At 35.9% G+C, this 18,827-nt stretch overlaps 1 protein-coding gene across 3 annotated transcripts in view; it reads right to left on the bottom strand.

The window, feature by feature from the left end:
• KCNIP4 (potassium voltage-gated channel interacting protein 4) overlaps positions 1 to 18,827 on the bottom strand; it is a 1,217,739-nt gene that overhangs the window by 955,952 nt on the left and 242,960 nt on the right. The window contains exon 1 of one of the 3 annotated variants that reach the window (XM_004482473.3): positions 17,061 to 17,806. The exons of the other annotated variants lie outside the window; for them this stretch is intronic. Within the exon in view, the coding sequence (XP_004482530.1) occupies positions 17,061 to 17,148 (88 nt within the window). The 5' untranslated portion in view covers positions 17,149 to 17,806. Of the gene's footprint in view, positions 1 to 17,060; positions 17,807 to 18,827 lie in introns of those variants that run through there. 3 annotated transcript variants of the gene reach the window in all.

Here is an 18,827-nt window from a genome sequence, read left to right as displayed (position 1 = left end):
TCTATTCTGACACTTGATTAAACTACTATAATAAATACAATACTGATTTTAATGACAAAATAGAAATAGAATGCATTCTGAATTATATGCCATAAAGTTAAATCAAATAGATTCTAACAATAATAATGAGATATTTTGTTTAAAAATGGAAAACTAATGAAATAACCCACCAATAAAGATGACATTATTGGTCCTCACTTCAAATTCTACTCTCTTAAAAATTTAACTTACACCTCTGGTAAAAATTTAAAAAATAAATATGCAACCAAATGGGAGAGAAGCATCATCCAATTCACTGCCTGCAAGGATATCTTTCCAATCTTGAGCCAGCTATCCTCATGTGCCATACATTGCTAGTGATATTGGTTAATATAAGATGCTCCTGTGTTACTCCATAGAAATAGTCAATTTTAAAAAGCTGATTTCTCCATAATGATTAGACACTACCTAATAATTACTTGGTCCATCATTTCTACTTGACTGAACTTTAGTCGATGTTACTGGAGAACTAGTTAAAGTCTGCATGGCAGTTAACCGACAAACTATGATACACATACTTTTAAATAGGATTTTTTAAATCCCAAGGAATTTTAAGATTCAAGTAACCCAGCACATATATTCATGACTTGCTAAGAGTGTCTGAAAAGAGAAATGTGGATCAGACTGCCTCTCATCAGCAGACTTAATCTTTTAATCACTTGAGCACTAAAAATGCTAACAAATCGGATTTAAAATAGAAAATGTTATTGACTTGTCAGCAGAGTTAAGTAACAAAAAAAGTAACTTTTTGCCATATGTATTGAGTTATAACATAGTGAAAATATTTTCTTAGAGATAATAAGTAGAAACCTGACTTAAGAGACATGGAAGATCACAGAATCAGGGAAATTTAGTATGGCATGCACACCTGTGTGGGTACGTGTATTCCTTTCTACTTCATTCCAGGATCAAAGTATGGGCTTTCTGTTCATCTAATTCAGATAAGTATTCTGGCTGGTTTCATTGATCCATACACTTGTGAGTGAAAGTATCTTTTAAGAAGTAATATTCTGTGCTACCATCACCACCACCCATTACATAATTAAGAGCACCAAATTATATATTTGAATGGTGTTTAAAGGGTAAGTTTTAGGTTGCATATTTGTTACTAGAATAAAAATTTTAAAAAGACACAGCACTATACAACACAAACAGGGAAACGTAATGTAAAGCATGGCTATATTCGATAGTACAATTTTAATATCCAGTCATCAATTGTGAGAAATGTACTATATTGATGTAAAGTATTAATGGTGGGGGGGAAGAGATATATGGGAACTGTGTGTTTTCTGCATGATTTTTCCTAAACCTACAATTTCTCTAAGTTAAAAAAAAATGCAATAATACATGGTTATTATTGGGGTAATTTAGATGGATGGCCAATTTTCCCTATTTTTTTGAATATTTCATCCTGAAGGCAGCAGTGTTTACACTTTTAGAATTTTCCATTAGAAAGTAAAATTAGTGATTCCCAACTGTATTCTCTCTCTTTGTATTTTTGAGAAATGAAGCTTGGACAAATTGTCCATACCCCAAAATACAGAACTAGAACTTGTCTCCTCACTGCTTTTCTAGAAATTTTCACCTTGTATTGTACCACTTGCATCTACAAATATGACAGCCTTGGCAGTGCCCAGACCTCAGTCATGCATGGACCCAATTCTCACTTCCACCAGTCTATGTTCCACATACTACTTCCTTCATGTATTTTGCCATAATTGTGTAATTTCTGGATTATTAAAAAATAATAATCACAGTTTTGGTTAAGTAAATTTATTCCAAAACAAAACTATGATATTCCCATAAACAGAAAATGAGGATCACTTGGCCGTAAACAGAAGAAACCTGTAAAAAACACCTTGTAAACTAAATGTGGGTATGTTCTCAAGATGTTTTATGCCCTTACCTTCCTGAAGGCTGAGCCTGAAATATGCTCTCTTATTTAAAAAGGAGATTCTTAGGTTTTTGAGTTGAGGTAAAGATATATATTTTAGTAACTTAGTAACTTAAGGCTATCAAAAGATGGTATCAAAAGACTGAAAGAAAACCTAAACTGAATGACTACCTTATTGTATGACCAACTTCTATTTAACACCTGGTCCAAGGATCATTTAAACACAGTTTATTTTTACTAATGTATATATCATACACTTCATGACCTTTCGTCTAGACTCCAGAATAAAGAGAGTGGGATTCTAGTAAGACTGAGTGTTGACCAAAACATGGCCACTGAACTCTTAGGTAAATTTAACCCATCAGCAAAGATATTCTGAATAACAACCATAGCACCATAGCGAGCTTCATGGCAATGCACTTGGCCTCCTGGGACCTCACATTCCTCTGCAAAATTTCCAGGATAGATTGATGCATCTCTGTGTCCAGTTTGTAGACAATGGTGGACCGTCTTCACTAAGCTGTTTCATTATCTTTGCAACACTCTTATATTTTACCTTCCAGAATTAGGGAAGCACTTTTGAAGCACAAAAATAGAACACCTACTCCCCTTGTAACAAATATAGATCAGAATCTATGAAGCATTTTTTTTTCCTACTTGACTACCACAATATGAATTTAACAGAGATATTTCCAAAGTTAAGCCATAATCTGGATAACCCATTCTCAAACCTTTTCCAGAGATGACTCTTCCCTTGGGAAAACCTTATTGAAGATATCTAATGTTCTTTTGCTTGTTAAAGAATGATTATTTTTAGATGAACAGGAGATCCTACTCTCTTCTCCTCATCTCAGCATAGATATTTTGCACTGCTTTCAACTAGTCCAAATTCAGAATATAGTTATGTCTAAAAGATTCTGTCAACAGAAATATGTTCATTCAAGGGACTTTGAAATAAGTTGCAACCCAGAATGGAATTCCGGGCCATTTATAGATCACTAATGGTCTCCTTATGAGTTCATATCTTCAGTATTAAATATCCAAAATTATGAAAGGTATTTGGCCTGATTCACTTGAAGAATTCTATTTTAACTCAAAGAGTATATAATTAGAATACTAGTATTCTAGCACTTCAAGATATTTTTAAAGTTGTTTGAAAACTGCTATATTATCACAGAAGGTTCCTCACTGGCACAGAAAATGGGAAAGCTGTGTGATATATTCAGGAGGCTATTGAATCTTTCTTTTTATCATCCTCTTCTCTCCATTTCCAAGCTTTCAGTACCTCTTGTCTTTACCACTGGCAGCTAACCCAGTTTCCTAAAACATTGCAACAATGGTGGCACATCCCTGGTCAAAAACCTATGTTTCACTGCAGTACATCCAGACCATAAAACCCTTGCCCAGTCCACATTTCCAATAATTTCTCCCAGATGCTCTGCTCCTCTGAAGATGCTCTTAGCCTTCCACTATAGCATCTACTGCTATTATTCTGTCCAAGCTACTACTATTTCCACCTGTTTCTATCCTTAATCCTTTTCTGTAAAGGGTCAGATAGCAACAGTTGCAGGCTTTGCAGTCCAGACTCCATAATCTGGACTACTTGAAGCTGCCATTGTGATGTGAAAGTAGCCATATTAAATACGTAAATGAATGGGAATGGCAGAGTCCATTAAAAATTCATTATGGACACTGAAATTAGAATTTCATGTAATTTTCATGAATATGAAATACTATTCTTTGGATTTTTTTCAATCATTTAACAAAGTAAAAACCATTTTTAGTTCATGGGCCATATAAACATAAGCAATGGGCTTCATTTTGCCCTGTGGGCCATAGTTGGTTTACTCTTGTTCCACAGAACGTATCAGAAGTTCAGAGAGCGGTCAGAGTGATTTAATTGTAACTTCTCTGTTCAGAATCCAGCAGTAGCTCCCCATTTCCCTCAGACTAAATGCTCAGGCCCTCACCAGGGCCTATAAGGCCTCTTATATTCCTGACTCCCTTTTCCTTCTCTGCCCTCTTTCCCGGTTACTCTCTGGTTTTCCTGCACTCCAGCTATATTGACCTTCTTCCTGTTCCCTGAACACACCAAACAAAAGCCTGCCTTGGGGACTTTGCAATGGCTGGTTTCTGCCTGAAATTGTTTTCCCCATCTATTCCCATGGCTCTCTCAGTTGCTTCAAGATTTTGATTAAATGTCATTCTCTCACAGAAATCTAACCTGACCACTTTATTTAAATTGTAACCATTGTGCTCTTTCTCTGTACCATCAAAGCACTGCTTTCTCTGCTCTAAATTTACCTAGTGTTTATCGCGAACATGCTGTTAAATTTACTAACCTAGTGTATTAATTATGAGTCTCCCAGCTAATGAGAGCAATGATTTTTGTTACTCATATAGCCCAAGTTATTAGAAGAATGCCTAGCACACATTAGGCAATTGACAAGTATCTGCTGGATAAATGAAATTTAACAATGCATTTTTTCTCTATATATGCCCTGCCTTCTTTATTCTCCCTGGAAGCTCCAATCTCCAACTCATCAACTCCATGATCAGTAAAACTTAGCTCAGATGTTACCACTGCTAAGAACCTCTCCTTTACCTCCAACCCAAAGTGGTCTCCCTCTTTGAATTCCACTAATACAGTCCGTACCTCTCTCATAGCACTTACCACATTCAAACCTGCATTAAGGCATACATATATATATATATATATGTACTTTAATTCCTGCACAAACTTTTAAGCTTCTTTATGCTCCAGTTGGTGTATCATTCACCTTCAAATCCTTCTTTATTCCTTCTGATGTGTCACACATACTAGAGGCACAGCGAATACATGCTTAATTTATGAACATTATTTTTATTAAAACACCAGTTTTTTACCGAACAATTCATTCCATCAGGCACTATTTCACACATTTCTATTGACTGCATAATTAGGAAAAACCTGGTGAAGGTGGTACTATCATTATTACCATTTTGTGGATGAGGTATTTGAGGTTAAGAGAGGTAAAACAACTTGCCCAAAGCCATACAGCTGATGAACAGTAAATTCAGATTTCAAACAGAGGTGTGTCATTCTATAAAGATCAAGATCTTCAATATACTGTTTCACTCTTAAAAATAAAATTTCAAAAAACTTACTTTGATTTAGAGATTTCAGTATCATCATGCTAAATGGAATAAAAACAAAGGAAGAAGAAATTTCATGCACTTTAGTCTTACTATCCCCCTCCTTTGTGGCTTGCTTGCTGCCTGTTCTCTGTGTCCATTCAATGTGCACTCTTTCTGTGTGTCTGTATTTATTTTTTTATTTATTTCCACCACCCCCTTGAGGCTTGCTTGTTGCCTGCTCTCTGTGTCCATTTGCTGCGTGCTCTTCTGTGTTTTTTTACTTGTCTCCTTTTTTTGTTGTGTCACCTTGCTGAGTCAGCTCTCCACTGCACTTGTGGGCTGGCAGCTCTCTGCCACGTGCTGGCAAGCCTGCCTTCACAAGAAGGCCCCAGTACGTGGACCCAGGGCTTCTTATATGGTAGACGGAGCCCAACCGATTGAGCCACAGCCACTTCCCCTTACTATTTATTCTATAGGCTTGAGTGTGGCTTCACACTTCCAGTGAGTGCTTTTCTTCTTCTGAGCACTGAGGGTGCAGCCATCATGCATTCTTCAAATGTATATACTTACTTTGAAATTTTTAAAATACGTATTTCATAAAAATAGTTCTCCAGATTGATCTTATTTTACTGGTAATAACTAAAGTTTGAAACATAAGATAATGGAACATATTAGAATAAATTTGGCTTCCTTAAAATAGGGTTATAATATCTATGCATACCTTCCATCTTCCTTAATATTTCAAAGATATATTACATCAGCAGAAGCAGACAGAATTTAAGGGCTCAGCAAGGTTTAATCACGACTTCTGAAGTAACTTATTTCGACTTCTCATTGCTTTAAAAAAAAAAATCTGTCCCACTTTATACCCTAAGAAAAGCCATGTTGAATAGATATTAAATTTATCCTTTGGTAAAGAAACAAAAAATATGGTAATTACCAATTCACACACAAAAAAATTTAGGGACTTAAGATACACAAACTTTGAGCAAAACTATCTGTGTGGCGCATATTGGTGTGGTACACATTTTTTTGGTGGGAGAAAAAGTTTGATAGGAGAGTTTTAAAGTATAATCCTTTAAGTATGCAAATTTTAAGTTTCATCATTTAAGTATACCAATTTAAAATTTTACCATTTTGCAGGGAGCTTTTAAGTCAGATGTTCTGTGTACTTTTTGGAAATTTGAAATTAATATAAAGTGAGTACACTTTGACATTTTCTTGGGGACTCCAAAAAAAGCAGAAATTTACTGATATCCAAACCAGAGTTTAGGGCTAGTTGAGTAAGGACTGACCCTAGCTACTGTCATTTAAAAAGCTGATTTGGAAAAGAACATAGTGGCAGCTGAATTGGAATCACTTTGTTTTGCCGATGAAGAAACTGATATCATGGGAAGAACGTCAACTTGTCCAAGGTCAGCTGCTAAGATGTGAGAGTGCTAAGATTTTAAATTCAGGTCTGCTTGGCTCCCAAGGCCAGGTCCTCTACAAGAAGAAGCTGCTGCCTTAAGCACTTGCCACAATGTACAGCTATCAGAATAATTTGCTTCTGGAATGGCAAAGTAATAGACTAGTAATTGGACTAAGTAGCTATTACGCACTTGATAAAATCACCTAAGTACCACAGGTCTCAATATTCTCCTCTGAAAATAACGAAGTCAGACCAAATGATTTCTAAGGTTCATATGAGATAGGACATAATGAGGATCTAACAATATATTCCAACACAGCTATTAAGAGTACAAGTGCAAGGTATACATATTGTTGGCTTTATTATTGTTATTGTGCTGAGCATTTTCACCACTGTGATTTTGAACCAACTACTTATCTATCCTTCAGAGTTCTGGGATGGTGCTTTTACTTGCAGGTAGATCAGGAGGCTCTCATTGGAAGGTACATTTGCATGTATTGGGTGTATGTCAAGCAGTCAGCTGCATAATTTCCCTTGGGGAAACTTTGACTGACTGCATACCTTCTTGAAGTCTTTTGACTTTTGTCAGATCTATAAGATGGTTAGGAAGATCTTTTATGTAACCCCGCATAATAAAATAGACTAAATAGATCTTAACAACATGGAACAGGAGAGGAACATAACTGATTTGGCAGGTTTTATGTCTCTCACTGTACCATGTTAACCCCGCAAGAAATCCTCCATATTAGAGGTGGTGATACTGAGCCAGGGGAACTCATGACTTTTCCTGTTTTAAGCAAGTTGGAGAAGAAAACTGTTTATAGAAAACAGGCCAAAACCCAATGTGGTATCTTTCTGTTTCCATCCATTTTAACGTAGTGTATAGAAGAACCTATAGACACCTGAACTTAATTTATTAATTTGTATGACAAAGATAGATCTATAAATATATATTTTATTTTTAAATATAAAAGTACATTCATTACACACATAATATATTTATTATATTAGAAAATGGAAATAACATCTATACAAGTCACCCATACATGTGGCTTTGAAACCAGTGAACAGACACACATCACCTCAGTCACTTAAAAATGTATAATTACATTTTCTCTATGTACATTAAGAGAGAGTTTAAAGTTTTGGGGTCCTGAATTAATAATATATATATATATATTATTATATATAAAGTCTTCTATATAGAGAAGAGGGACTGGGCAGAGATAAGAAAACAGCAGAACCATAATAGGGATTAAAATGAGCAGACCAAGTGGCCAAATTAGAAGAGGTGATAGAGACAGTCACGATCCTACCAATTGTACAGAAGACATGAAAGAAATAGAGGCAGGAAATAGTATAGCTTTGTCCCCTAAAAACTACTGGTATTATACAATATAGTTATAATTTCAATGACTACTTATTGAGCATCTATTATGCCTAGTCTGGGCACTGGATTACAATAAAGAACAAAACAGATTTGATCCTTGAAAAGGAGCTTAAATGTAGTTTTAGAGACAGTAATGAATAATCTAAATTATTTCAGAGAGCAGTCATTTCTATGGAGAAGATATATCTCTATTTTTCTGGGATGCTCCTGAATTAAGCCTATATCCCGCCTGAAATTACTGTGCTTACCTCCTTTTTTCTCTCAATGGTTTGGTCACTCTATCTGTAAAAGAAATTTGAAAGCCTGCTATGAAAGAACATGATTCATGATTGTGGGAGGGGCTATTTTGGATTAGGTGGTCAAGAAATGGTTCATTAGGAGATGTTATTTGAGCAAAGAACTTAAGTATTTACAGAGCTCTGCAGGATAGGTTTGAGTTTGAGGAGGGAGAACCATGAAGTAAAACAAAGATGCAGTTTGAATTCCCACAAATCTAGTTTCCTATTTCAGCCTGAGCACATGCTAGATTTGGCACTTTGGGCTGGGTGTCCTGGGGAATGCTCTAGTAGTACAGCTTAAGTGCAATAATGTGATTCAGAAAGGAACACATTAAATTGTATTGAGAAGGAAACTGACAACTTCCCACAACACCACGAGAAGTTGATCTAGATTTTTGAGCACCAACTCTGTACTAAGCACAGCATTAGGGTAGAGCTGAATTATTAAATCTTGTCTCTAAATTTTAGAAAATTCTGGTCTATTTGAAGTATGACTCAAACACCTGAATATGTAAACTAATACAGGGTTGATGAGTAATAAATGCTGAACAATATGGAATACACAACATGTACTATGAAAGCTCAAAAAAAAGAATGAAATTGATGCACATTAGAGAGTGAGGCATGGCTCCAAAGGGGAAAGAAATGGGATCGGATCAGGGACTTAATTGATGAAATGTACATTCACTGTCTGACTGCCTAGGGAGCCACAAAAGTATTTCTCTGGACAGGGAACTGGACTCTGTTAGCTTTTCTGGTAGTTTCTGCAGCAATCTGGTAGTGTGAGCAATTTAGCTTTGTAGGAAAACTTCCTCTGACTACAGATAATCCCAATGATCCTTTCACTGCCCAGCTGTTCTCTTACCTTACTTCTTTAGCTCCCCTACTATCAGTCACTTTCCTCTACTTTTTTTCTAAAGCATGCATTTTAAAAGCTGATTGCCTCATCGGGGTCCCCAATTGCCTTCACCTTCCCTTGGATAAAACTACAAGAAACTGCTCCTGTCTGTTTCTTGAAATCCTAGCACACTTTTCCTTCTTAGTTAACTGTCCCTGTATTTATTTGCTATGGAGTAATATGAGGCAGGTGGGAAAGATGAAGAAATAACTTAAAACTACAAGACTGAGCTCTTAGCAGGCACATAATAAATGTTGGTTGAATGAATAAAAGGCCTTTAAAGTTCATGAAAAACTAATGGATAAGAAAGGCAAAAGAGTTTAAAAATTGCAGACATTTATATAGGCTTTCTGTTTATTCCAAATTACCAGGCAGCAAATAATGATTAGCTATATCTAATTACTTTACACTGTAAATTTAATTTGAAAAAAAAAGAAGAGGACATCTTATAGACTCATAGATACCCAGTTAGTAATATTGTCTTAGTTTGCCAGGGCTGATATAACAAATATCACAGGCTGGTTTGCTTAAAACACAGGAATTTATTGTCTCACAGTTTTGGAAGTTAGAAGTCCAAGGTATTGGCAGGCCATGCTTTCTCAAAAGTCTCTATTGTTCAGGTAGTAGCTTGCTGGCCATCCATAACTCAATCTTTACCCCATCACATGGCGATCTGTCTCCTTCTTTCTTATTCTCACCCCTTCAACTGTGCCCAAATGTCCCTGGCTTTTAAGGACTCCTGGCCTACTGGAATAAGTTCTGCCTGACGCAGATCTCCGCAATGCTATTTAAAATGTGTTCACACTGCAGGACTGGGGTTAGGGCTTGAACGTGTGTTTGTGAGGGACATGGTTCTATTCATAATAAATCGTGAAAAGAGTTAATCATTTGTTGAATGATCACCAATAACACGTATATAGGTAGCTATATCTCTATTTACACATGCGATAACCCACCTCAGAACAGGTGAGTGACTGTGGCACGTCATACAATTAGGGATGGAGCTGGAATTCCAATACAAGGCTGCTGACCCTTCCTCTATGCATGATGTTCACTTCCAGAAGAAGAGCTGGAGGTAAGCAGAGGAAGCAGCTCGGCTGGAACACATTCTCAAAAGATGAATTTTTAAATATATATTTTTTCTATTTCTATTTTAACAATAATTTATATTATGATCAAAGAGACTCATGGCTGATTTAAAGACATGAAAGGAAGCAAAAAAGACCCAGGTGTGAAATAGATATGGGACACACAAAGAAGGGTGTCAAACTACAGAATGCTTTTTATGAGCTTACTTCCCTAACCCAAACTTGTCACAGCCCTTGCTCTCTCAATTCAGCTCTTCTCTCTCATTCAGTCTCTCTGAAGCTGGAAAATTATGATTAATTGTCCACTCTCAGCCATTATTCTATATTGATATCCTGCAGACTCTTATGCATCCACCTCCAAAACAGGAAAGTGAATACTGGTCCCTAATAAAGAGTACATTAAGAGATTCCAGTGGTACTGCAGTGTTTCAGGCAAGGGAAATGGATAAAGTAAGCTATAGGGTCTTACCCTGCAGAGGCTTGATGAAAACTGGTTTGGGGTTGTCAAATTGGTTGTTCTACACTGCAAAAAGTATATCAAGGTTGATTTCTATCACAGCTGGTGGCCTTTGCTTTCTAATACTTTAAGGGTGGCTACCTGGTTCCTAGACCTCCAACTCACAAATGTACCCCAAATTGTAGAGAAAATATACTTTGCCAAAGAAAATCCATCATCATACCTAGCAAATACAAACCATAACGATATCTTACTGGGTTGTAATACCATCTTCTTATATAAGGGAAAGTGCATTTTTTCAGGTAATGCTTAACCTGGTAGATTACAGTGACATCTTGGAAAAACAGTCTTCTTGTTTGATGGTATAGGTTCATTTTACATCTGATGTTTAAGAAATAGAGAAAATTTGAAAACAACTATGTGTTCAAAGCAAAAGGTAAACAATGAAAGTAACACATATAGCAGAATAACAGACCCTTAGTAGGCATAAAGGCACATGCCACTTTCAATATCTTTTGAGGAGAAGCAACATGACCACTGCTTATAATTTTAAATAAAGAAAGCCTGGTCGGTGATGGGTTAATGGTCGTTAAGTATGAAATAACCATAATGGCCCTAAACATTTTTCTTCTTCTTAGAGGAGCTGGATTCTAGAAAGGGGCCAGCCAATGGAAAACATTGGAAAACAATCTGAAATGCATCTTCTTTCCATATACAAAATATATTCATTCCATCACAGTATTTCAAAAAAGCCTTAAGTCATTTTAGTAACAGTATTAAGTACATGTCTTAACAAAACCAGTTATAGACAGGGAGTCTTGGGGCACAATTTCCCACAGGCCGTGGACCTGTGAAACTTAGAAAACAAGTTAGCTGCTTCCAATATAAAAGGAGGGACAATCATAGAATAAATGTTTCCATTGGCAAAGGGAGAAATTGGAAGGAATATATAGGTCACAGGTTCCAAACAGTTCTGGAAACTTGCAGGGCATATTCCATTAAATTTCAAAGTCTGAGAGTCATCTGTTGAATGATGTCTTGTCTCAGGGTCTGAGAGAGCAGCAGCATCACCCTTTCTATGGGCTTGCCTAGTTCTCAGCTCTACCCTCATTAAACATCTGAGAGGAGGCCGAACTCTAGGCCCCAAGCTTGCAGAATGCTGGGGTGATGGTCTGCCTCTCCCCAATATCCAGGACATAGGTTCACTTCCCTTAGAACAGTGGGGTGGCCGCCAAACTCTACAATCCCCAGGGATTGTGCTCCACCCTTTCTGATGCCTGGGGTTGTAACACTCTCCTGGGACAAGAGGGCAGAAAGCGCACACTCTTCAAGGGCTGGGAGATGTGCACCCTTTCTGGACACATAAGTAGGGCCCTCTTTTGGCCCAAGAAGATGTCTTTAGCTCAGACCTCATCTTCTATGATCCTGCCTTTGAAGTAATTTCTTCCTTCAATCTCACATTTACTGTCCCTATTAGTTCAGGCTGGCAGCAGTTCTTTTCATATAGGTCTCACAAAAAAACTTGTTGGTTCTGCATGCAGGAAACAGGGGACCAAGCCATCAGACAGTAAGACTTTGCATAGATCCTTCTTGGATAACTACATTTCCCATCCTGATTTACATTGAAATGACTGACTGGTTCCATGTTCAGTTAAGTACTCACATGGGGCATTATTCTCTGGGGATTTGCTTTCTGGATGCTCAGAATTTCCCAAACCATCAATTTCTAGTTTCTTTGTAAATTCAGTACTCAGCTTATCCCTTTTCTTATATTGCAAGGAGAAGCCAGGCTGCAATTTCCATATTTAATTTGGAAATCTCCTCAGCTAAATATCAAAGTTCATCGCTTTCATATTCTTCCTTCAATCTAATATCAGGGATAATTTTGCCAATTTCTCTGCTACGTTAAAACAAGTGTTGCCTTTCATTCAGTTTGCAATGACAATCATTTCTACCCAAGGCTTCATCAGAAGTATCTCTAGTGTCCATATTTTTACCAAACTATGCCTTTTCTATCAAGCATCACACAATTGTTCCCCTTGCCCATTTTCAAAGCCCTTTTAACATCAACATTTTTGGTATTTGCAAGAACAGTACCTCTCTCCCAGTATCAATTTCTCTTAGTTTGCTAAAGACTTCCAAGGCAATATACCAGAAATGGGTTGACATTTATAATGATTATTTACTAACTTACAAGCTTATGTTCTGAGACAAAGAAAAATGTCCAAATCAAGGCATCATTAGGTGATGTTTTCCCTTCAGTCAACACCTATAGGAAATCAGGCACATGGTAAGGAACAATGGCTACATCTGCTGGTCTCTTCCTTCTCCTCCAGGCTCTGTTGCTTTCACCTTCTTGTTGCTCCATTGGTGACTTTCTCTCACAGCTTCAAGAGTTTTTCTATGTTTGCAGCATTTTTCTGTATATTTATTCCATATAAGGGATTCCAGTAAAAAGGATTAAAACCCATCCTGGGCTAAACTTCACTAGAGTAATCTATTTAAATGTAAATCTATTTAAATCTATTTAAATCTCAACTAAATCTAATCAAATGTTCACAATAGGTTCACATCCACAGGAAGAGACCCATTTACAGATAAAATTTTCTGAGGCCCACAAAAGACTCAAACTCCCACAAAGTCTTTTTCTTTGGGGAAAAAAACCCTACAAGTCTTACAAGCTTACCTAATACACTGATAGCATGATAAATGACATAAAATACAATGCAATAAACATCACTATGCAGATTTATTTTTGAAATAATAAAGGGACAACTGTGTGCGTATATAGGAATTTTGTCCATTGAACTCAGACATCTTAAGACATATTTGCTAGCAATGGAAGAATTTGGGGAATTAAGCAGGCTTTGAATCCCACAAAATTTCCTTTAACTCCTGAATGAAAATATAAACTCAATAAAGGACAAAATAATTCAATTTAAGGTTGGAAGAAAAACAACTCAAACTTGTGTAACAAATGCTCTTACTTTTGTTTGTTTTTGAATCTAAGGTTCTCTACTTGATGGCATGATGAATGCTTATCTCATGTTTTATATAATATAATGTCACTAAACTTGAAATATTCTAACCCATTAGTTAAACAACAATTGAATGCTAGACAGGGTATGTTCATATAATTGCTTTTGCTTCCCTTAGATAGAGAGATGAACTTCACCCACCTATAACTTACAGTCTTAAAGCCTGAAACAGAGCTCAAGGTAATATCTAGCTCAGACAAATGTTTAGGGAGTACATGCTAATAGGAAAATCTGTCAGGTTTTTCTTTTTCTGTAACACTATATACTGAGCATTATAATTTTCAAAAATTGATAAATGTCAAAACAATCTTCAAAAAGTACCACAAAACATTCCAATACTAAACACATAAGGAAGAAACAGTCCAAAATTTCTATTATTTCATTCATTCTTTCTCATGGCCCAGTATTTATAATATAGGGTGTTTCACACATTCCTAAGGTACCCAAATTGTCCACCAATAGAATAAGTGTCTTATTCTTAGAACAATTCTCATAACTAATCTACCTCTACTTAGATATACAAAAATAAATTGGATAGTTTGAGCCCCATTGAAAATTGAATATATCATATATCCAAAGAAGGGAGCCAAACTGAAAATGAGTTAGGATAATTGAATTTCTACTGAGCTTCATACCCTGAATACAGTAGCCATTGACAGGTAATAGTGGCAGTATGGATTTCTGAGATTTATTATATGAAACAAAGCATCTTTCAAAATGCTTACCCTTCGATGACAAGTACGGCCAACATATGTTTGTAAAATCCACTCCTTGAAAAGCGATTTGCTATGACAAAAAATATCTCTAAAAAGGTTTTTGGAAAATAAATGTCTCTGTACAAAGCTTTGTTGAATTTGCACAAAGAGGTGGATTTTTGAACTATCACTATTTATAAGCCATGCTAGGCATTGCCATACTTACATGATGAACTCTCAGAAAAGGAGATTTTCTTTGACTTGTGATAACACTAATAAAATACATCAAAGGAGAATTTATGTTGGTGGAAAATTCTTTGCACTTCATATTTTCTATGTTTGCCTAAAAGCATGGGCCATTTGGGCATCAAATGTGAGTCAATTGTCAATTGTACAAACTACTTATTATAGAATTAGTCTGTTTTCAAATGGAAAACAAAATAATTATTTCTGAATATGATATCATTAATTGAAAAACTGGGTATAAATGGCTTGTCAGTAAAACTAAAAAAAATTCAAAATCATCTAAGATAGATTCTTATTGATTTGAATTTTTGATAACTACATGGACATATCAAAAATTTGTTCATGACACAAATAGCAACTGCTTGCACATCCAACCTTAGAGCAAATTTTTAAAGCTAATTGCACTCTGCTTCTAACTTCTTCATTAATTAGTAGTAAAGGGACTTGAAAGTGCCCTAATGAATTTTACATTAGATTCTGCAATATCTACAGTGTATAATATCACAGCATCTAATAAATGCACAAATTCACTATTCCAAGTAGCATTTTGAGCAATTGTAAAGATTCCCATTGGATTTCACAACCTTTAGAATTAGAGAATGAGCTGAAAGGAATTTTTACAAGAAAAAGTTGTCATAATCACATTTCCCAGGCAATCTATTTTACTACTTTACGATAATCTGTCAATCCTAGTTCTCAGAGTCCAAAGACATGATGCTGATTTCCCTTTCTCCTATGATCCTGTCTACATTGATTTCTAATGATGTATTGAGTAATGTTTAAAATATCACTGCTATGCTTGCTTACCATAAATTTCATATTATAAATTACCATCCAGTCTTCAGACAACTGCTGCACTTTTTTGGATTTACTTAAAGTTTAGGATTTAACACCCATTTACCATTTTCATAAAATTTCTTTGAAATCAGAAGTTTAAGACAACTCTATACAAACAGAATGAGCAAAAGAGAGCACTGCACCTAATTTCACCAAGAAACAGTTAGGATCTTAAAATTGCTTTATCAAAGAGGAAAACACAGATCACATGGAAAGCTTCCTTTCATAAATATTTCTCTAAATTCAAGATAAAAAATCATATTATCAAGAATTGTTAAATGAAATATGGTATCACAAACAGCGTGCTATCCTTAATTCAAAGTTTACAGTAAATATATAAGCAATGCTACCAGAGTATTGTTGATGGGACTTAGTAGATACTTCTAACAGAATTGTGAAGACTGAGTGGAAAACACAACAGTGCTCAAGTTGGCAAAAGTCAGATAAGACTCTCAAAGATTATCCTTAAAACATCAAGTCACCACCATAACTTGCACTGTTTACAGATTATAGATTAGCATCTGGTAACAATCCTATTGATATCTATTAACATTTAATAATGTTCTGTTCTTAGACATCATTTAATTGTTACAGTAATTCTTTCATGATTATTTTCTCTCATCAGATTATCAACAAGATTGTATATGTAGTTCTGTTAATAACCACAGAGTTTACTTCTCCTGAAGAAAATGTTGTTCCAATTCATTTCTCAATCTTGCATTATAATGTGTAGATTTCTTTACTAACTGGTCTTTCTTATTATTTAGCTTAAAGATGTCAAATAAAAATTAGTATATGAAAAACTAAACCTAACCATAGTTCTTCACGGCCATAATTGAAGTGTAATATTACAGTCAACCAAGCATTGTATCTCAGAAGTTTGACAGTTCATTAAAAATATTTATTATCAGAGTCAAGTAATTGTGCTCCCATCTGTCACCTAACTTAATGACTGCATAGCCTAGGAACTTCCTGGGCAACAAAACTGCTTGTTTAGCCTAATAATTTTGGAACATTTTAAAAATATTTTCTTGCTACCAACACTTAGATTTAAATAGAGTTTCTATTTCAATCTCGCAAAATTTTAAACACTGAAATCCACTGCAATGAAACAAATATCAAACCTCTTATGGACATTTTACTGTTGAGCTGTTTTCACATTTTGCTCACATTTTGCAAGGAATTCAGAAATCCAAAAAAAAATGTCTTAACTCTTTCACTACCGAGCTCTACGATCAAATAATAATGGAAATAATCTAAGGATTATAATAATCAAAGAGTGCTAAAGAATTTCCAAATGACTGCAGAAAGGGCACTTATATGTTTTTCCCACAAACTGCAGTAAACAGGGGGGCGAGTAAAATCTCTCACACAAGTCGTGCATTTTTTAAATCTTTCTACTCTATCGACACTCCCTCTGTAGACTGAGGCACATTTAACAGGAACATTGTCATGAAGACATAAAAGATGCATCCACAGAATCAAGTTCTACCCCAAATTAGAGCTTAACTGCACACAGTCTATAGAAACAGGAATCTCAGCAAACACAATTACATTTTATTGACATTAAAAATAATCACAACACAGAAATAGTGACCCTTTCCTATTTCCATTTCTACTTCGTTACCATACCCTACCAGCCTCTATTTAAAAAAAAAAAAAAAGTCATTACCTGTATGAAGAGAACCTGTTAATAGTCTGAGAAGGTACTGGGCAAATTTCAATATTTCACGTTTACATCGTTTTCTACAGCCACTCATCTTAAGCAAAAGGTATTCCTCTGAGGAGAGCCAGAAGTCTTTGCCAATAAAAAAACGACAGCCTCTGAGGGGAAACTTCTGTCTCAGTTTATGTTACAGGCTGCCTTACAACTCCTGTAGAATTAGCTGTTAGTGCCTGAATCGGAAATTCTTTTAAAAAGCTAGAGGAGCCGAATACAGATAGAACAATAACAGGGTAGTGAGAAAAGATAGCTTCTTAGTATGGTCACCAAGTTCTTCTGTGGCAACAGACAGGCTGTTGGTTCACACTTGTAGTAACCCAGCTTTGGTTCAGCTCAGCATTCCCACTCCAGGAGCAGATGCAACCTCGCAGACCATTCAGAGGGAGGCGGGGCCTGCGATGCCAGCTCATCAATGAATCAGCATGTTAGCAGGTGAGGAGACAGATGACAGGTCACTGGGTCTAAAACCCTTTAGATATTAATAAAAATGACCCAAGTAATGCAGAAAGCAAGCCTGCTGGGGAGAAATCTCAGGGACCACAGCGGTACAAAATAATTCCCAAGAAAGGGGAACTAGGAAAGCTTGTCGTTCAAGGTCAGACATCTGACAATTCCCTGACTCAGGGTTAATCAGATTCCGAAAGCCTAAATGGTGAAAAGGCTTGTTCCAGAAGCTGACCCTGATTCTAAATAAACAGAGTGGAAGATTTACCACCAAATGGAGGCAATGCTGTTTTGTCACAGTTAAATATATTCTACTTCATAGGCTCAGAGGTGGAAAATAGACTGTTACCTAAAATTGGCTGTGTTTTTCTGCACTGTCCAGGCTCAGGTATTTGGAAATTAGGAGTAATCATTGTTTTCTCTAAAATACAGCAGCCTAGAAACCACAACTCTTAAGCCCTATACTTTGCCTCTAGGCAACCGAGCTCCAAAACTAATTTGCTGCATTATCCTGAGAGAAAGAGCTGGCTCAGTTTCTTCATATTTCTAAAAGGTAAAATGCAACTTACTTGTTCCCTACCAATTGACTTATTTTGGATTAAGAGTGAGAACAATTGTAAAGGTTTGAGGTTTTCACAAAGTACTCTTCTAATAAGACAATGTTAGAGAGGCAGTGGCTATAAAACTCTTAGCTTCAACTTACCATCTCTGAAGTTGTGGTTTATTTTCTGAACTAAAAGCCTTGGGCATTTTCTAGGATTTGTTTACATTCTCATTTATACTCCCAGGAGTTTGGTTGGTTTTTTTTTTTTGCTACTCATGTATGTGATGTGCATTCTCCAGATTTAAAATACCTAGTCTTTTTTGTTTTCTGACAGTTGTAACAATTCTAGTTGACATGCATTTTTTCAGCAATAATATGTATGAAATGATGAAAGAAGGATCATTCCTTGGTATCACAGATTTAAGCAGATAGAGCTGTAACTCATTCTCTTCTATAACTCCCTTAATCTTGGTAGTATAATCATTAAATGGGATAATGGAGCATGCTTTCCAGGAAATTTCAAAAATTTGATTGGCAGTGTTTGAAATAAAGATGGATTCATACACAAAGGTTAGCAATTTGACATTATGAAGTTCTTGCTCCCACCTGTTCGAAGTAGGCAAAAAATGTACTATTGTAGTTTCCAGGTAGCTCTCCATATTGGTCTAATTATTTTTAAGCTTCATTTCCTTTTCTGTAAAATGGGGATCAGGAAATATATTTGGTTT

This window comes from Dasypus novemcinctus, chromosome 1 (assembly GCF_030445035.2).
Source record: "Dasypus novemcinctus isolate mDasNov1 chromosome 1, mDasNov1.1.hap2, whole genome shotgun sequence".
NCBI classification, from domain to species: domain Eukaryota; kingdom Metazoa; phylum Chordata; class Mammalia; order Cingulata; family Dasypodidae; genus Dasypus; species Dasypus novemcinctus.
The sequence above is the reverse complement of the archived record's forward strand: the minus strand, read 5'-3'. Positions and strand labels throughout refer to the sequence as shown.